The sequence below is a fragment of the Rana temporaria genome, chromosome 11 (genome assembly GCF_905171775.1).
Source record: "Rana temporaria chromosome 11, aRanTem1.1, whole genome shotgun sequence".
Classification (NCBI taxonomy): Eukaryota; Metazoa; Chordata; class Amphibia; order Anura; family Ranidae; genus Rana; species Rana temporaria.
In genome coordinates, this window is record NC_053499.1 from 159,773,401 (window position 1) to 159,790,552 (window position 17,152).

Sequence of the window (17,152 nt, forward strand, 5' to 3'; positions counted from 1 at the left end):
TTCTTATTTATTTTCCCTTTTTTTTTTTTTTTTTTTTTTTTACACTGTTTTAAAAAAAAAATTGCGTCACTTTTATTCTTATTACAAGAAATGTAAACATCCCTTGTAATAGAAAAAAAAAGCGTGACAGGTCCTCTTGCATATGAGATCTGGGGGTCAAAAAGACGTCACATCTCATATTTACACTAAAATGCAATAAAAGAATAAAATAAAAATGTTATGTAATTTGAAAATAAAAAATAAAATCCCTTTTAAGAGCTTTGGGCAGAAGTGACGTTTTGACGTCACTTCCGCCCTGCAATGATATGGAGACGGGGGACAGGACCCGATCGGCTCCGGTGGCGGGAGGTCCCGTTGCCGATAAGTGATCTGACTGCGAATCTGCTGCAGAGACCACTTTTATCTTGAAGCGGATTTGGTATCTAGCTGCTACCATAACAAACGGTATTGCGCTTCAAAGTAGTGACGTAAAACAACGGTGGGCGGTCCGGAAGCGGTTAAAGAAGTAGTACGGGGAAAGCTTGTTTGGCTGTACTTCTCCTGTGGTACAGTGGAACCTCGGATTACGAGAATAATCCGTTCCAGGAGAATGCTTGTAATCCAAAGCATTCGCATATCAAAGCGAGTTTCCCCATTGAAGTCAATGGAAATTAAAATAATTGGTTCCACATTGACTTCTATGGCATGCAATACCGTATGTGGCCAGAGGTGGGGGGGGGGGCTGGAGAGCCTTGGAAATGCTGAATTCGGAAACCCTCGAACGCAGTATTTCTGAAAGGCTCCGGCGCCCCCGCACCTCTGTCCAAATGTGGTACTGCACGCGGCTGTGTCTTGAATCCTGCTCGTTTTGTGAGACAATACTCGCAAACCAAGTCAGGATTTTTTTAATAATTGCTCGTATTGCAAAACGCTCGTTAACCGCGTTACTCGCATTCCGAGGTTTCACTATAGTTCGTTTTGCGCTCCTGTGATCCGCTGTCAGCTGCAAAGTTCAGCTTCTTCATTTATTTCTGGATCTCCGAAGCTCGCGTGCGTCCTTCACCGGCGCGTTTTTTTATTTCTTCACTTTGCTAAAAGAAAACGTAGGAAATATGTTACCCTTTTAAATCGTATGGGATTCTTCTCGCCGCTGCGCTGTGTTTAGAGAAGTCCTGCTTGCAGCATCTTTTGGTGCCGTTTTCAAAATCGCACAAAAAAAAACGTAGGTCCCCCCATTGGAATGGATAGGAAACGCTGCAAACACGCACACGCGTTGCATTTTTGTTGCACATTTTGCGTCACACGTTTCACAGGTGCATGCTGGGTAACGGGCACCCAGAAAACGCTCCGAAAATGCGTATTTTTCAACGGTATAGAAGCGTGAAAGCACCAGGGGTTTCAACCTGTGGCCCTCCAGCTGTTGCGCAACTACAAGTGCCTTTGGGAGTAATACTTGTAATTGTCAGCGGCTTGCAATGCATCATGGGAAATGTAGTTCTGCAACAGCTGGAGGGCCCCAGGTTGCCTACCCTTGGTCTAAAGCGGGGATATGCAATTAGCGGACCTCCAGCTGTTGCAGAACTACAAATCCCATGAGGCATAGCAAGGCTCTGACAGCCATGAGCATGACACCCAGAGGCAGAGGCATGATGGGATTTGTAGTTTTGCAACATCTGGAGGTCCGCTAATTGCATATCCCTGGTCTAAAGCAAGGGTCTCAAACTGGTGGCCCTCCAGCTGTTGTAAAACTACAGGTCCCATCATGCATCTGCCTGTGGGAGTCATGCTGGTAACTGTCATTCTTGCAATGCCTCATTGGACTTGTAGTTTTGCAACAGCTGGAGGGCCGCCAGTTTGAGACGCCTGGTCTAAAGCATGGGTGCTTAATCTGTAGATCTCCAGCTGTTGCAGAACTACAAGTCCCATGATGCATTGCAAGCCGCTGACAATTACAAGTATGACTCCCAAAGGCAACCCAGGGGCCCTCCAGCTGTTGTAGAACTACATCTCCCATGGGGCACTGCAAGGCTGGCAGTTACATTTACTCACAGAGGCATGATGGGACTTGTAGTTCTGCAACAGCTGTAGGGCCGCCACTTTGAAACCCCTGCTTTAGACCATAGATGCTCAAACTGGGGCCCTCCAGCTGTTGCCAAACTACAAGTCCCATCATGCCTCTCTGCTTTTGGGAGTCTTGCTTTGTAACTTCCAGACTTGCAATGCCTCATGGGACTTGTAGTTCCACAACGGCTGGAGGGCCGCAGGTTGAGCTCCCATGTGGTTTGACCTTTGTTGTGTTCCAGTAGTGCGGCTCTGTCTCCCCCTTGTGGTCATATGAGTGAAGTGAAATAAGGTTTTGAAGTATTTTTAATACATGTGAAAAACAAAGAGAATCGTGATATTAAAAATGTGTAAAGTACTCCGCGGCTGTGAAGTTTTTCTTTTCTATTCTACTTATTGTAACGATTTTGGACCTTTAATGTCGTCATACCCTAAAAAAAACAAAAATGTAATATATTGCAGCTCACTCACCCTGAATTTTTCAGAATTGTCTTTCTTATTTTTGAATTTACTAATTGCGATATTCGGCGGCGCACGTGTCTAATAAACTCGAGATTCCAAAATTCAGAACGATCTGCGGCCTCATTCACATCCGCAATCCGCTTATCGAAAAACGCAAATCTCCTTCTACCACCAACAATGGATGGAATCTCAGGAGTCATGATAAATAGCAGCCTGGGAGGATTCAACTGAATGCAGAAAAACCAGAATCCCTCGAATGTTATAGTCAGGGTGACTCAGCACGAGGTTCAACCAAACCTGTACAGGGTCTCACAAAAGTAAGTACACCCCCTCACATTTTTGTAAATATATTATTTTATGGGGGGGCTTACCGGTCCAAATGGCGAGTAGTTGGCTACAGCTGTTTTACCCTAATGAAGAATGTGTGGGAGCGCACACGTAGACAAGCCTGTTGATATACAGTATCTCATAAAAGTAACTACACCCCTCAGCAGGGCCGGCCCTACCATGGGACCCGATGGTACCATTGTACCAGGCAGCACTTTCAGGGGGGCAGCAAATTTCGTGCCTGCACGCCATCCCATTCTGCCAGCTCCACTCTCCACTGTGGGGCTAATTGCCGCCCGACCGCTCCTCCCGTTCCGCTCTCCGCTCCACTGTGGGGTTAATCCACCCAAATAAATAGGCTCTCCCAGCAGGCCAAGGGACCCAAGAAAATCCCTGCCTATTGGCTGAGACACCCCACTCATTCCTAATCTGTCCTTGCAATGCCCTTGTCTTATTTAATGCCACCAGATACCCGCAGAGGCGGTTCTAGGCTTTGTGAAACCTTAGGCAAAACTTGACATGGGGCACACCCTTGATGGGAAAAATAATTCAAGGACAAGAGCCTCTTCCCCACAAACCTGGCCGGTGGTTGTGGGGGTCTGCGGGCAGGGGGCTTATCAGAATCTGGAAGTCCCCTTTAATAAGGTGACCCCCAGATCCTGCTCTTTTATAACTAAGGGGCGGGGGCCACCCAGTGATGTCACCTGGTGAACCCGCCTCACTTGTGACGTCATTGACTGAGGGCATGCTGAGTCATTGACGTCACAAGGGGTGGTGTCACCGATATTTACTGGTTGTTAGGGACGCTGGCGGCCCCGCTCCTGAGTCGGGGCTCTTAATGCTGCCTGAGCACATCAGAATTAAGGTCCCCTGTCCCTCAAAGCTGGGGTATTGCATTGGACAAGTTAGGCAGCCACGAGGCCCCTGTGAGTGTGAGGCCTTAGGCGACCTCCTAATTTGCCTAATTAAAGAGCTGCCTCTGGATACCCGGCCCTCTAGTGACAGAAGAGAGAAGTGCAGCAACTCCAGAATTAGTGTGAAATCAATTGACCTCCAATCGATCGGCCAAGGCAACTATCACTTTGCAGGTAAATTTAAGAGCGACCTTGCCTAAACATCAGGGTGCTACATATGTAATTACATTGTATCCCTGTGTACTGTATACAAACCTCTATATATAAAGTACATGTGTATACAGTAATTACATTGTATCTCTGTGTATACAAACCTCTATATATAAAGTACATGTGTATACAGTAATTACATTGTATCTCTGTGTATACAAACCTCTATATATAAAGTACATGCGTATAATGACATTGCATCCCCTATGTGTTCTGCCTGCTCTCCGCCTTGCGTTTCATCTCTGGGTGTGAACAGAGAAGACATTTTTTCTAGAATCCTGTAATAACGAATGGTTAGAGGAACCCGTCTGGTTGGTCATTACCTGTCATTTTCTGGGATGGGAACTGTTTGGCCTGGAGGGAGTGTTCTATTATCTACCGATAAACCCAACGCTCCCTCACTTTCCACCTTGTCACGGTGAGAAGCTTTCTCAAAATGTCCTATATAAAGCCCGTCCGCCTTCATTTTCACCATTCTTAGCTTTGCGGAGAGGACGTTCTATAGGATCCCTGATAGGAAATCATGGCTGGTGAGTACCGGGCAGAATCTGCCATTGTTTCTGTAGGGTTATGGCTGTCCAGAGACGAATTGCTGTAAGGTCACCCCTTCACTTATTGTATGCAGTGGCGGCTGGTGCTCAACATTTTTGTGGGGGGGCGCAAACAAACTGGTAAAAAAAAACATCAATTGCAGCCACTGTGCCCATCATTTGCCACCACTGTGCCCATCAAATGCAGCCACTGTGCCCATCAGTTGCTGCCACGGTGCCATCAAACACAGCCTTTGTGCCCATCAATAGCCGCCAGTTTGCCCCATTAAATGCCGCCAGTTTGCCCCATCAAACGCAGCTACTGTGCCCATCAAACGCAGCCACTGTGCCATCAAACACAGCCACTGTGACCATCAGTTGCTGCCACTGTGCCATCAAACGCAGCCACTGTGCCATCAAATGCTGCCAGTTTGCCCCATCAAATGCCGTCAGTTTGCTCCATCAAACGCAGCTACTGTGCCCATCAAACGCAGCTTCTGTGCCAATCAATTGCCACCACTGTGCCCATCAAACGCAGCCACTGTGCCATCAAACGCAGACAGTTTGCCCCATCAAACTCTGCCAGGTTGCCCCATCAAATGCTGCCAGTTTGCCCCATCAAATGCCGCCAGTTTGCCCCACCAAACGCAGCTACTGTGCCCATCAAACGCAGCTACTGTGCCCATCAATTGCCACCACTGTGCCCATCAAAAGCAGCCACTGTGCCATCAATTGCAGCCACTGTGCCCACCAGTTGCCGCCACTGTGCGATCAAACGCAGCCACTGTGCCCATCAATAGCCGCCAGTTTGCCCCATTAAATGCTGCCAGCTTGCGCCAACAAACGCCACCAGTTTTTCCCATCAAACGCCACTGGTGTTCCCCATAAAATGCTGCCAGTTTAAGCTCTGCTCGGCTCCGGCGCCCCCCCCACCTCAGGCCAAACGCGGTACTGCACACCACTGTGGCTTGAATCCTGCTCGTTTTGCGAGACAACACTCACAAACCGAATCAGGATTTTTAAAATACAGTGCCAGCAGTGCAAAACGCTAGTTAACCGAGTTACTCGCAATCTGAGGTTCCACTGTAGTTAGTTTACTCTCAGCTGAGCCCACTTCTTTCATATTCCCTCAATCAATGTTAGTTATTAACAGAGGCAGGGTTTAGGTTAGTCATTAGCTTCTTTACACTTCAAACAGCTGGAGAAAAAAAAAATCTTTCTCTGTTCTGCAATTATCTGAAGTAAAATTGCGTTGGATACAGCTTCTTTGTTTCTGTGAAGAGTTAAGCTGCCTGTGAACGATGCCAAGTAAGCATGTGACCATACTGTGCAGTCAATGCGTAATTTAAAACAGAACTATTATGTCCATCTGTTCCCAGGTAAAACGGCGCTGATTGTTTTAGCTCACCAGGAGCGCACTTCTTTTAATTTTGCCATGAAGGAGGCGGCAGCGAGCGCCCTGAAGAAGAAAGGATGGAAAGTGATCGAGTCTGACCTCTATGCCATGAAATTCAATCCCGTGTCATCACGAGACGACATCACAGGTAATTTATTCTACATTGGGAAAAAAAAATCAACTGCTTTTTAATATTACTGATTGTATTTTATGGGTAGGAACAGTACAAAAAGTGAGAGCGCAGTCCCACCACCAGCCACTGGGGGGCGCTGTGCCGGTGCCTTGTAAATGAAGTGAATTGTACTATTTTATTTTTATTTTTTCAACTTTATTGTAATCTCACAAAGTGGCAGTTGATTCCTGTTGAGACCTCATTCACATGGGGGGTACTACAGCCTTGATTTTGTAACGAATGAACTTTCCCAAAGGAAAACCTGACATTCCCCAATAGAAATGTGTTCGTTCAGGAAAAATTCTCCATCCTGTTCCTTCGATTTTCCTATCACTGTGGTTGAAAATGATCAGAAATGTGACCCCATCGATGATTAGATAATCAAAGAAATGTTTTTAAGATTACAAATGTTTGCAGCACCCTCCTAGGATAGAGCAGGCTGCCAGGTAAATCTAGCTTGACTTCTGGACACTGACCTACCTACTGCTGACCTGTAGACACTGACCTACCTACTGCTGACTTCTGGACACTGCCCAACCTACTGCTGACCTCTGGACACTGCCCAACCTACTGCTGACCCCTTGACACTGCCCTACCTTCCGCTGACCCCTGGACACTGCCCTACCTTCCGCTGACCCCTGGACACTGCCCTACCTTCCGCTGACCCCTGGACACTGCCCTACCTACCGCTGACCCCTGGACACTGCCCTACCTACCGCTGACCCCTGGACACTGCCCTACCTACCGCTGACCCCTGGACACTGCCGTACTCACTATTTACACTGGCCAGAACTCAGAGCAGACAGCCAGGCGTTAAACTAGTTAAGCAAGTCAGCCTGCAGTACCGGTTGTTCTACATTCATAATGGATTCCTGCATCAGCCTTTTAGGCTTCTCTGTAATCAGTGGAGCGGCAGTTGATTACTTAGGTCTGCTCAGAGTTTCACACGCTGCTGCTCAGCTACTCCCCCCTGTGTTCTAGAGGATTCTAGAAGTATAGTGGGAGGAAGATCAGAACAGTCAGTCTAAATATTTATGGAGCTCCAGCCAATCCCTGGGGAGGTGTGCCCAGAAGATGGTGAGAGAACCCATAAATAGTCTGAGGCCTGAGCAGCAGCAGCGTTTCTGGGTTCAGTCTTGCTGGGGGGAACCCCTGTGTAGGGTCTCTGCCCCTGAGGCAGCTTTCTGGAATGATCTGTAGGAAGAAGGCACTGAGGTCCCAGCTAGATTTAGCTGGGGGGGCCAATTGGCAGCTGAAATCCAAAGATTAAATTGGGTCTGGAGAAGCTCACTGGAGAGAGCGAGGAGGAAGTTGGTGGGAAAGAGTTCAGCTGTCCTATGGTGGTGCGAGTCTACATCTCCCTCACTGGGAAGAGCCTGGTGGATATTAACAGCAGGCAACTGATGAGCCTGTTGCTGCTGAGTTTACAACTTGAAATAGGAGAGGGGCTCAGGAGACTCTATAACAGTCAATGGGAGGACAGACTTCTAGCACCAATCCTTATAGTAGCAGGCATTCATTAAAGTCCCAAACCCAGGTCTCACTCACAATGTCAGGGGAGCTGTCTGATACCCAGCTTCCACAGGTAGATCCTCAGTGAGGAAGATAAGAGATCCTTCTCCAGACCAGGACTTCAGAACAGTGTCCAGAAGGTGGCTGGGGAGGTGGTTAATGTTTAGGAGGCCTTTTCAGAGTGTTCTTCCTATGCTAGGAGGCAGCTAGAGTGTGCTGAAGAATTGATATTGGGCCTCAGCAGGGGCTGGGTTGAGGGACTTTAGATGATTGCTAAAGAATAATTTGCTGGAGGGCACTGTCCTGAAGTTCTTTAGCAATCATCTCCAGTCCCTCAACCCAGCACCTGCTGAGGCCCAATATCAATTCTTCAGCACACTCTAATTTCCTCCCAGGGGCAGCAGCGCCTGGAACCCTCCTAGCATAGGAAGAACACTCTGAAAAGCCCTCCCAAACATTTATCACCTCCCCAGCCACCTTCTGGACACCACCTTCCAGGGACTGGCTGGGGTATGGTGAATTTTCATACTAGTCATTTGACTCTCCCTGCCCTAAGCTCTGGAAGCTTCTTCCAGAAACTGTAAAACAAATCAAAAAACGCAGCTAGGAAACCATGACTAGAGGACAGACTTCAAGCATCAATCCTTATAGAAGAAAGGCATACATTAAAGTCCCAAACCCAGGTCTTACAATGTCCCAGGAGCTGTCTGATACCCAGCCTCCACAGGTAGATCCTCATTGAGGGAGATAAGAGATCCTTCTCCAGACCAGGACTTCAGGACAGTGCCCTCCAGCAAATTATTCTTTAGCAATCATCCCAGCACCTGCTGAGGCCCAATATCAATTCTTCAGCACACTCTAGCTGCCTCCCAGGGGCAGAAGCCCCTAGAACACTCCTAGCATAGGAATAACACTTTGGAAAGGCCTCCCAAATATTTATCACTTCCCCAGCCACCTTCTGGATGCCAACTTCCAAGGATTGGCTGGGATATAATGAATATTCATACTGGTTATTTCACTCTCCCTGCCCTATGTTCTGGAAGCTTCTCCCAGAAACATCATCTTCAGTCCCTCAACCCAGCACCTGCTGAGGCACAATATCCTTTCTTCAGCACACTCTAGCTGCCTCCCAGGGGCAGCAGCCCCTGTAACCCTCCTAGAATAGGAAAAACACTCTGGAAAGGCCTTCCAAATATTTTTCACTTCCCCAGCCACCTTCTGGACGCCTCCTTCCAAGGACTGGCTGGGGTTTGAAGAATATTCACACTGGTTATTTGACTCTCCCTGCCCTAAGTTCTGTAAGTTTCTAGCAAGAACCAGGTGAGAGAAATCAAACACCCAGCTTAGGGAAGCCCTCACCAGACAAAAGTAATAGATTACTGTTCCACTAACTACAGTGAGGCCAAAAAACAAAATTTAGTCTAGGGCTCAGAGGGGGTTGGGAGGGAAGACAGAACATATTCATTTTTTTCTTTATTGCTGATGGGAATAAATTGTGGAAGATGACATGGCCCCCAAATGTCTAGGGATGGATAGAAGAGGGGAACAACCGAGAATAAATTATCAGAGGCTCTAGGCCTTGGGCTGGACTTATTGACCTTCTATAGACCTGACTGTAACCTTTTCATTATTTCCACAGGTAAACCCAAGGATCCAAAACATTTCAAATATGGAGCGGAGACTGCAGAAGCGTATAAGGAAGGCCGCCTTGCCAAAGACATCGTTGAAGAACAGAAAAAGGTTGAAAAGGCCGACCTTATAATTTTCCAGGTATGTCTATAATGTAGCACTACTCCCATAGGAGCCGCAGGATTACCGTCCAGGTCTTGCCCACAAACCTCACCCTACAGCCAGTCTAAGTGGTGTTGTTTTTGTTGTTTTTATTTTTGGAGAACTTAGGTATAGGGTTGAGAGAATTAGGTGGGATACTCCAAAAACAGAAACAGCTTGAGGACTTATGCCCCGTACACATCATCGGATTTTCCGTCGGAAAAACCTTGGATGTTTTTTCTGATGGAATTCTGCTCAAGCTTGGCTTGCATACACGCGGTCACACAAAAGTTCTCTGACTAAGGTTTTTCTCTGTAAGTCCGTTTTATTTCACTGAACAATAAAAGAGGATTGCTCAGAGCTGGATTAACTCTGAGTGGCAAGACTGGGCACAGATGATATGTACATCGTAACAGCAAAGAATTTTTTTTCTGGGTTTACATCCACTTTAAGGCCCAGGATTGTGGGCGCGCGCCCGCTGCAAGCTCCGTGAGTGTGACCGCAGGTACCGTGGACTCGATGTCCGCCGGGAGTCCCGCGATCGTCTCACGGAGAGGAAGAAAGGGGAAATGCTAATATAAACAAGGCATTTCCCCATTCTGCCTTGTAACAGGACACTGATCACTGCTTCCTGGTCGTCTCTTATCTTTCTGTAGATGTTTATTTGGGGTTTGCCATGTGTATCAGTTGATGTACAGCACTATGTGATATAATAATGTAAAGGACAATTATAATAAAAGCTATGTGTTATGTATTACAGTTCCCCCTGTATTGGTTCGGGATGCCCGCCATAATGAAAGGATGGCTTGAGCGAGTGTTATGTTTGGGTTTTGCCTACAGTTTTCAGACCTTGTACTCCGAAGGACCATTCAAGGTAAGAAGAAGTGAACATCGACCAAATAAATATAGGGAACCTGTCTGAGACTTAGTTTTAACTGTCTCAGTCGGGGGTGTCCAACCTGTGGCCCAAGGGCCGCATGAACCCCCAGACGCGATGAATGCGGCCCAACACAAAATCATAAACTGGCGCATTTGATGGGGCAAACTGGCGGCATTTGATGGGACAAACTGGCGGCATTTGATGGGGCAAACTGGCGGCTATTGATGGGGCAAACTGGCAGCGTTTGATGGGGCAAACTGGCAGCATTTGATGGGGCAAACTGGCAGCATTTGATGGGGCAAACTGGCAGAATTTGATGGGCAAACTGGCAGCATTTGATGGGGCAAACTGGCGGCATTTGATGGGGCAAACTGGCAGCATTTGTTTGGGCAAACTGGCAGCATTTGTTGGGGCAAACTGGCAGCATTTGATGGGGCAAACTGGCAGCATTTAGTGGGGCAAACTGGCGGCATTTGATGGGACAAACTGGCGGCTATTGATGGGCACAGTGGCTGCGTTTGATGGCACAGTTGCGGCAATTGATTGGCACAGTGGCGGCAATTGATGGGCACAGTAGCTGCATTTGATGGGCACAGTGAGGCTGCTATTGATGGTTTTTTTTTCAGTTTGTTTGCGCCCTTCCAAAAATTTTGAGCACCAGCCGCCACTGGCCTTGAAAGAGCCTCCTGTCTCACTCCAGTGTGAAAGCCCGAGGGCTTTCACACTGGATCGGTGTGCTGACCGGAAGCTCCAAAAAGTCCTGCTAGCCGCATCTTTGAGGCGCTGTAGAAGTGGTGTATACAGCGCCCCTGGCAATTGAAATCAATGGTCAGCGCAGCCGAACTACAGCGGCGCTTTGCCGGTGGCTTTAATCCTTTTTCGGCCGCTAGCGGGGGTTAAAAGCGCCTCGCTAGCGGTCCAATAGCGCCACAAAAACGACGGTAAAGCGCCGCTAAAAACACGTGACACTAGATCAGTGTTTCTCAACTCGGCCTTAAGGCACCCCAGGAGGTCATGTTTTCAGGATTTCCCTGTGGTAAATACTAATGCGGTGAAACTGATGAAATCACCTGTGAAAAATAATGGTAAGCCTGAAAACATGACCTGTTGGGGCGCCTTGAGGACTGGAGTTGAGAAGCATTGCACTAGATGACCCCTCTATGTAGGATCTGGAACAGAGAATAGTGGACTGCAAGGGGTTCCCTAAGATTTGGTTTTAATTTTTCTTTTTTTCATTACAGAATAAGAAAGCTTTTTTTTCATTCACAACTGGAGGCCCCCCATCAATGTACACACCTACAGGAGTGAATGGAGACATAAATGTCAGTCTATGGCCTCTCCAGGTAAGTTGTATGTTACACGTAAGAGAAATAACCGATCCCGATGTCCCATCCTGCCCAGGGTTGGCCAAGTATTGAAGGACTTGGGTTCTGTGGCTGATTAGAGAATGGCTCAATTTAACTTGCCAATACAATCTTACGAAGATTAATGGGAAATGGGAACATTCTAAGTGCAAAAATGTCTGATATTGACCAATGCCCAAAAAAAACGCCTTTCCATGTTGTTCTATGTGTCCATGCACACAGTGGTGGACTGTCCATTAGAAGCGCAGTGGCACCGCCCCCCTAATCTACAGGCAGGGAGCCGGACGCATGGATTTAAATTTTTTTTTTTTGAAGCACGTGATTAGAGCCTAAGGCTCTAAGTGACTTCAAAAAGGGTGTTCTTGGGGTGCAGAGGACTGCGCCCTGAGTTCACCAAGTTGTGTGCAGTCCACCTTTTCTGTCCATCTAGTACGGTCTCCAAAGGCGGCTCTTTAATTAGGCAAATTAGGCGATCGCCTAAGGCATCACACTTACAGGGGCCTTGCGGCCGCCTAACTTACCCAATGCTTTACCCCAGTTTTGAGGGACAGGCAGCGTTAAGAGCCCTGACTCAGGAGCGGGGCCGCCGGCATCCCTAGCAACTAGTGAATATCGGTGACACCACCCCTTGTGACATCAATGGCCCAGCATGCCCTCAGTCAATGATGTCACAAGGGGGCGGGTTCAGCAGGTGACATCACCGGCCCCCGACCCTTAGGTATTAAAGAGCAGGATCTGGGGGCCACCTTGTTAAAGGGGGTTTCCAGATTCCAATAAGCCCCCTGCCCGCAGACCCCTACCCCACCACCGGCCAGGGTTGTGGAGAAGAGGCTTTTGTCCTTGAATTATTTTTCCCATCATGGGTGTGAGTGGGGCCCCATGTCAAGTTTTGCCTAAGGCCTCACAAAGCGTAGCGCCGCCTCTGACAGTCTTTCCCTGGTGTTCATGGTGGCCACAGGATTGCAAACAGATCCCCTGCCATCTCCTCAACGTATGGATACCTGTCTCGGACGCTGGGAGAGTTACCCCCCTATACACACAGATGAGCTTGATTTTTATCTTTATCCTGTGAGTGTACTACATACCTTGCCATTACAATTTTGCTTCTAATACTACACTTAGGTGCAGATTCCTGTGTTTTCCCTTCCATCTCAATATTGAACCCTACAGACTAAGACTGGGATGCCATTAACGTTCATATGCGTCCCAATACTTTTGGTAATATAGTGTGGATGACCTTGTGTGCAAGAGGCCATCCAAACACTCATAACAAAGAAAGGAAAACCAGGTGTTTTATACATATACCCATTACTGATGAGTGGGTACATTATGTGAAAGCAATTGTCAACCAAAAAGGTATGTTGTCTCAGCCCAGTTGTGGCCAATGAAAAACAAAAGACAACATGCAGGTTGTTTGCCTCATTGGCTGGAGGTTTCATCCAGTCACCTACCTCTTCATCAGGATTAGGGATGGGCTGTTGGCTGTTCGCCCATTCGCCAAACAGCGAACAATTTGGGGTGTTCGAGGCAAATTCGAAAAAGCCGCGGGACACCCTTTAAAAGTCTATGGGAGAAATCAAAAGTGTTAATTTTAAAGGTTAATATGCAAGTTATTGTCATAAAAAGTGTTTGGGGACCCGGGTCCTGCCCCAGGGGACATATATCTATGCAAAAACAAAAGGTTTTAAAAACTGCATTTTTTTCGGGAGCAGTGATTTTTAATAATGCTTAAAGTGAAACAATAAAAGTGAAATATTCCTTTAAATTTCATACCTGGGGGGTGTCTATAGTATGCCTGTAAAATAGCGCATGTTTCCTGTGCTTAGAACTGTCCCTGCACAAAATTTCTAAAAGAATAAAAATGTCATTTAAAACTACTCGCGGCTATTAATGAATTGTCGGGTCCCGGCAATACAGATAAAAGTCATTGAAAAAAAAAACAGCATGGGATCCCCCCTAATTCCATTACCAGGCCCTTTGGGTCTGGTATGAATATTAAGGGGAACCCCGAACCAAAATGAAAACAAAAAATGCGTGGGGTTCCCCCCCAAATTCCATATCAGGCCCTTCAGGTCTGGTATGGATATTAAGGGGAACCCTGTGCCATTTTTTTTAAATGGCGTGGGGTTTCCCCCAAAAATCCATACCAGACCCTTCAGGTCTGGTATGGATTTTAAGGGGAACCCGGGAACCAAAGTAAAAAAAGGCGCCATTTTTTTTAAATGGTGTGGGGTTCCCCCCAAAAATCCATACCAGACCCTTCAGGTCCGGTATGGATTTTAAGGGGAACACCGCACAAAAAAAAATGGCGTCATTTTTTTTATTTCGGTGCCGGGTTCCCCTTAAACTCCATACCAGGGTCTGGTATGGATTTTTGGGGGGAACCCCACCCCATTTAAAAAAAAATGGCGCAGGGTTCCCCTTAATATCCATACCAGACCTGAAGGACCTGATATGGAGGGGACCCCCTTGCTTTTTTTTTTGTTTTGTTTGGGGTTCCCCTTTATATTCATCCCAGACCCAAGGGACCTGGTAATGGAATCCATTCTGTTTTGTTTTCAATGACTTTTATCTGTATTGCCGGGACCCGACAATTCATGAATAGCCGCGAGTAGTTTTAAATGACTTTTTTTCCATTAGAAATGTCATTTTGTGCAGGGACAGTTCTAAATACGGGAAACATGCATACTACAGGCATACTATAGACACCCCCCAGGTATGAAATTTAAAGGAATATTTGACTTTCACTCCAAGCATTATTATAATCACTGCTCCCGAAAAAAACATTTTTTTGCATTGATACATGTCCTCTGGCGCAGGACCCGGGTCCCCAAACACTTTTTATGACAATAACTTGTATATTAACCTTTAAAATTAGCACTTTTGATTTTTCATATTCGTGTCCCATAGACTTTAATGGTGTAATCGCGTTTTCGAACACATTTTTTGCCTGTTGGCATGTTCTGCGGCGAACCAAACAGGGGGAGTGTTCGGCTCATCGCTAATAAGGAAAGCTGCTTATACTTTTATCATACCTTAGAAAGATATAACACATCAGTCGACCAACTTCATGAACAGGCAGATACGTTGAAATGCGTTATAGTTGGGTCAAGTTATGGAGCTCCATCTGGTCACTGTTCTAGGCAGCAGGAAAAGTGACAGGCACCCTCAAATTTCATGCATCACATCTTCATGACCCAACGATTATTGCTATGACTCACCGTAATATTCTCTTCTTTCTGCAGAACGGTATTCTGAATTTCTGTGGCTTTAAAGTCTTGGAGCCCCAAATCTCATACGGCGTGGCTCACGTGCCCCAGGAGGTCCGCGTGGAGATACTGAAGAGCTGGGAGAAGCGGCTGGAGACTATCTGGGATGAAAAGCCCATCAAATTCCTTCCAGTTCAAGACTTTGAAGGATTTTCTGGTGGATTTACACTGAAGAAAGAGGTGGAGGAGTCGCTGTCTGCATCCAAGTATGCTCCAACGGTGGGGCAGAACCTGGGGAAGCCTCTACCGCCTGACAGCCAGGTGAAAGCAGAAGGCTCCAGGCTGTAATAAGACTATATTATGGCGGCACACTCAGGGGATGCAGTACTGTGCCGTCGGTGGGGCTGGGGAGACAGTACAAAGCTGTGACTATGTACTTAGTTTATGTGTGTCTGAAAGAAGGATGGTTCCTTAGCCAACAGCAACCATTACGTCTTTCCTTTCCATGTTTCCAGTGCAATAATGAGTGCATGACATGGTGAATTTGATTGGTTGCTATGTGTAAAAGAAGACTTCATCAGGACATTTATAAGCCTGAGACCTTTTACAATGGCCAACCTTGGCAGTTCTCTTACCATATCTTCTATCTTTCTACTGTATATCTGTATTGTGCAACCAAATATTTGTACAGCGATGCACCAGGCTGTCAGAAGTGTCAATACCTCAATATCCCTAATTTGTCCTCATAGATGTTACGCTTTTTAGGCTAAAACAATAAAACGTTTTGAAGTGAAATATTTCGACACTAAAAAGTATTTTTTTTCGATCAGTAATACACTGGCTACAGTAAAAAGGCATAATACAAGATTGGCTAAGGAACCATCCTTCCTTCAGACACACATAAACAAAGTACATAGTCACAGCTTTGTTCTGCCACCCCAGTCCCACCCGTGGCATCTGCTGCATTTTGTATATGTGTTAGTGTGCCACACCTTTAACCACTTCAGCCCCAGGAGACTTGGCTGATCAATGACCGGACTTTTCGATACGTTTTAACGTGCGACGTTGACGTTGCACCCAAACAAATTTGAAGTCCTTTTTTCCCCACAAATAGAGCTTTCTTTTGGTGGTATTTGATCATCTCTGCGGTTTTTTATTTTTTGCGCTATAAACAAAAAAAAGCGACAATTTTGAAAAAAAAAACACAGTATTTTGTACTTTTTGCTATAATAAATATCTCCAACTTTTTTTGTAAAAAAAGCTAATTTTTTCCTCAGTTTAGGCCGATACACATATTTTATAAATATTTTTGGTAAAAAAAATCGCAATAAGCGCATATTGATTGGCAAAAGTTATAGCAAAAGTTATAGCATCTAAAACATAGGGGATAGATTTATGGCATTTTTATTATTTTTTACTAGTAATGGCGGCGATCTGCGATTTATATCGGGACTGCGACATTGCCACGGACAGATCGGACACTTTTGACACATTTTTGGGACCATTGTCAATTATACAGAGATCAGTGCTATAAAATGCACTGATTACTGTGTAAATGTCACTGGCAGGGACAGGGTTAACACTAGGGGGCGATCAAAGGGTTAACTGTGTTCCCTTGTGTGTGTTCTAACTGTAGGGTGATGGGAGTGACTGGAGAAAATAAGAGATCGTGGTTCCTAGCTAGTAGGAACTCGCAATCTGCCTCTCCTCTCCTCACAGAACTGGGATGTGTGTGTTCTGCCTCTCGTGCCCGGCGGCGCCCGCTATCCCGCTTAAAGGAACTGTTGTACAGCTACAACGGTTCGCGGGATCGTGCCGACCTGCTGCCGTATAATGACGGCGGCTGGTCGGCAAGTTGTTAACCACTTGACCTCTGGAAGTTTTTACCCCCCTCAAGATTAGAGCCTTTTTTCACGATTCAGCACTGAGCCACTTTAACTGGTAATTGCACAGTCATGCTACACTGTACCCAAATGAAATTTAGATATTTTTTCACACAAATAGAGATTTCTTTTGGTGGTATTTGATCACCACTGGGTTTTTATTTTTTTATTATATAAGCGAAAAAATACCAAAAAAATGAAAAAAAAACAAACAATATTTTCTGCTTTCTTTTATAAAACATATTCAATAAAATCAAATTTCTTTTATACATTTTGGCCCAAATGTATCCTTCTACATGTCTTTGGTAAAAAGAAATCCCAATAAGTGTATTTTAATTGGTTTTGCGAAGGTTATAGCATCTGTAAACTATGTTATATACTGTACAAGAAAACGTAACTAAAGATGCTGTTTCTGCCATGGCTCCTGTTTGCTCTTACGCAACATGGCTAGATGATCAGATCACACGCTTGCATGGTTACAAG

At 46.1% G+C, this 17,152-nt stretch overlaps 1 protein-coding gene across 1 annotated transcript; it reads left to right on the top strand.

The window, feature by feature from the left end:
• The first annotated feature begins 4,350 nt into the window (after positions 1-4,350).
• Positions 4,351-15,302, top strand: LOC120917933 (NAD(P)H dehydrogenase [quinone] 1-like). The gene is made up of 6 exons (XM_040329555.1): positions 4,351-4,483; positions 5,863-6,027; positions 9,203-9,333; positions 10,094-10,207; positions 11,455-11,556; positions 14,823-15,302. The coding sequence occupies exons 1-6, from the start codon at positions 4,477-4,479 to the stop codon at positions 15,132-15,134; spliced, it is 831 nt and encodes a 276-aa protein (XP_040185489.1). The 5' UTR covers positions 4,351-4,476; the 3' UTR covers positions 15,135-15,302.
• The last annotated feature ends 1,850 nt before the right edge of the window (positions 15,303-17,152 follow it).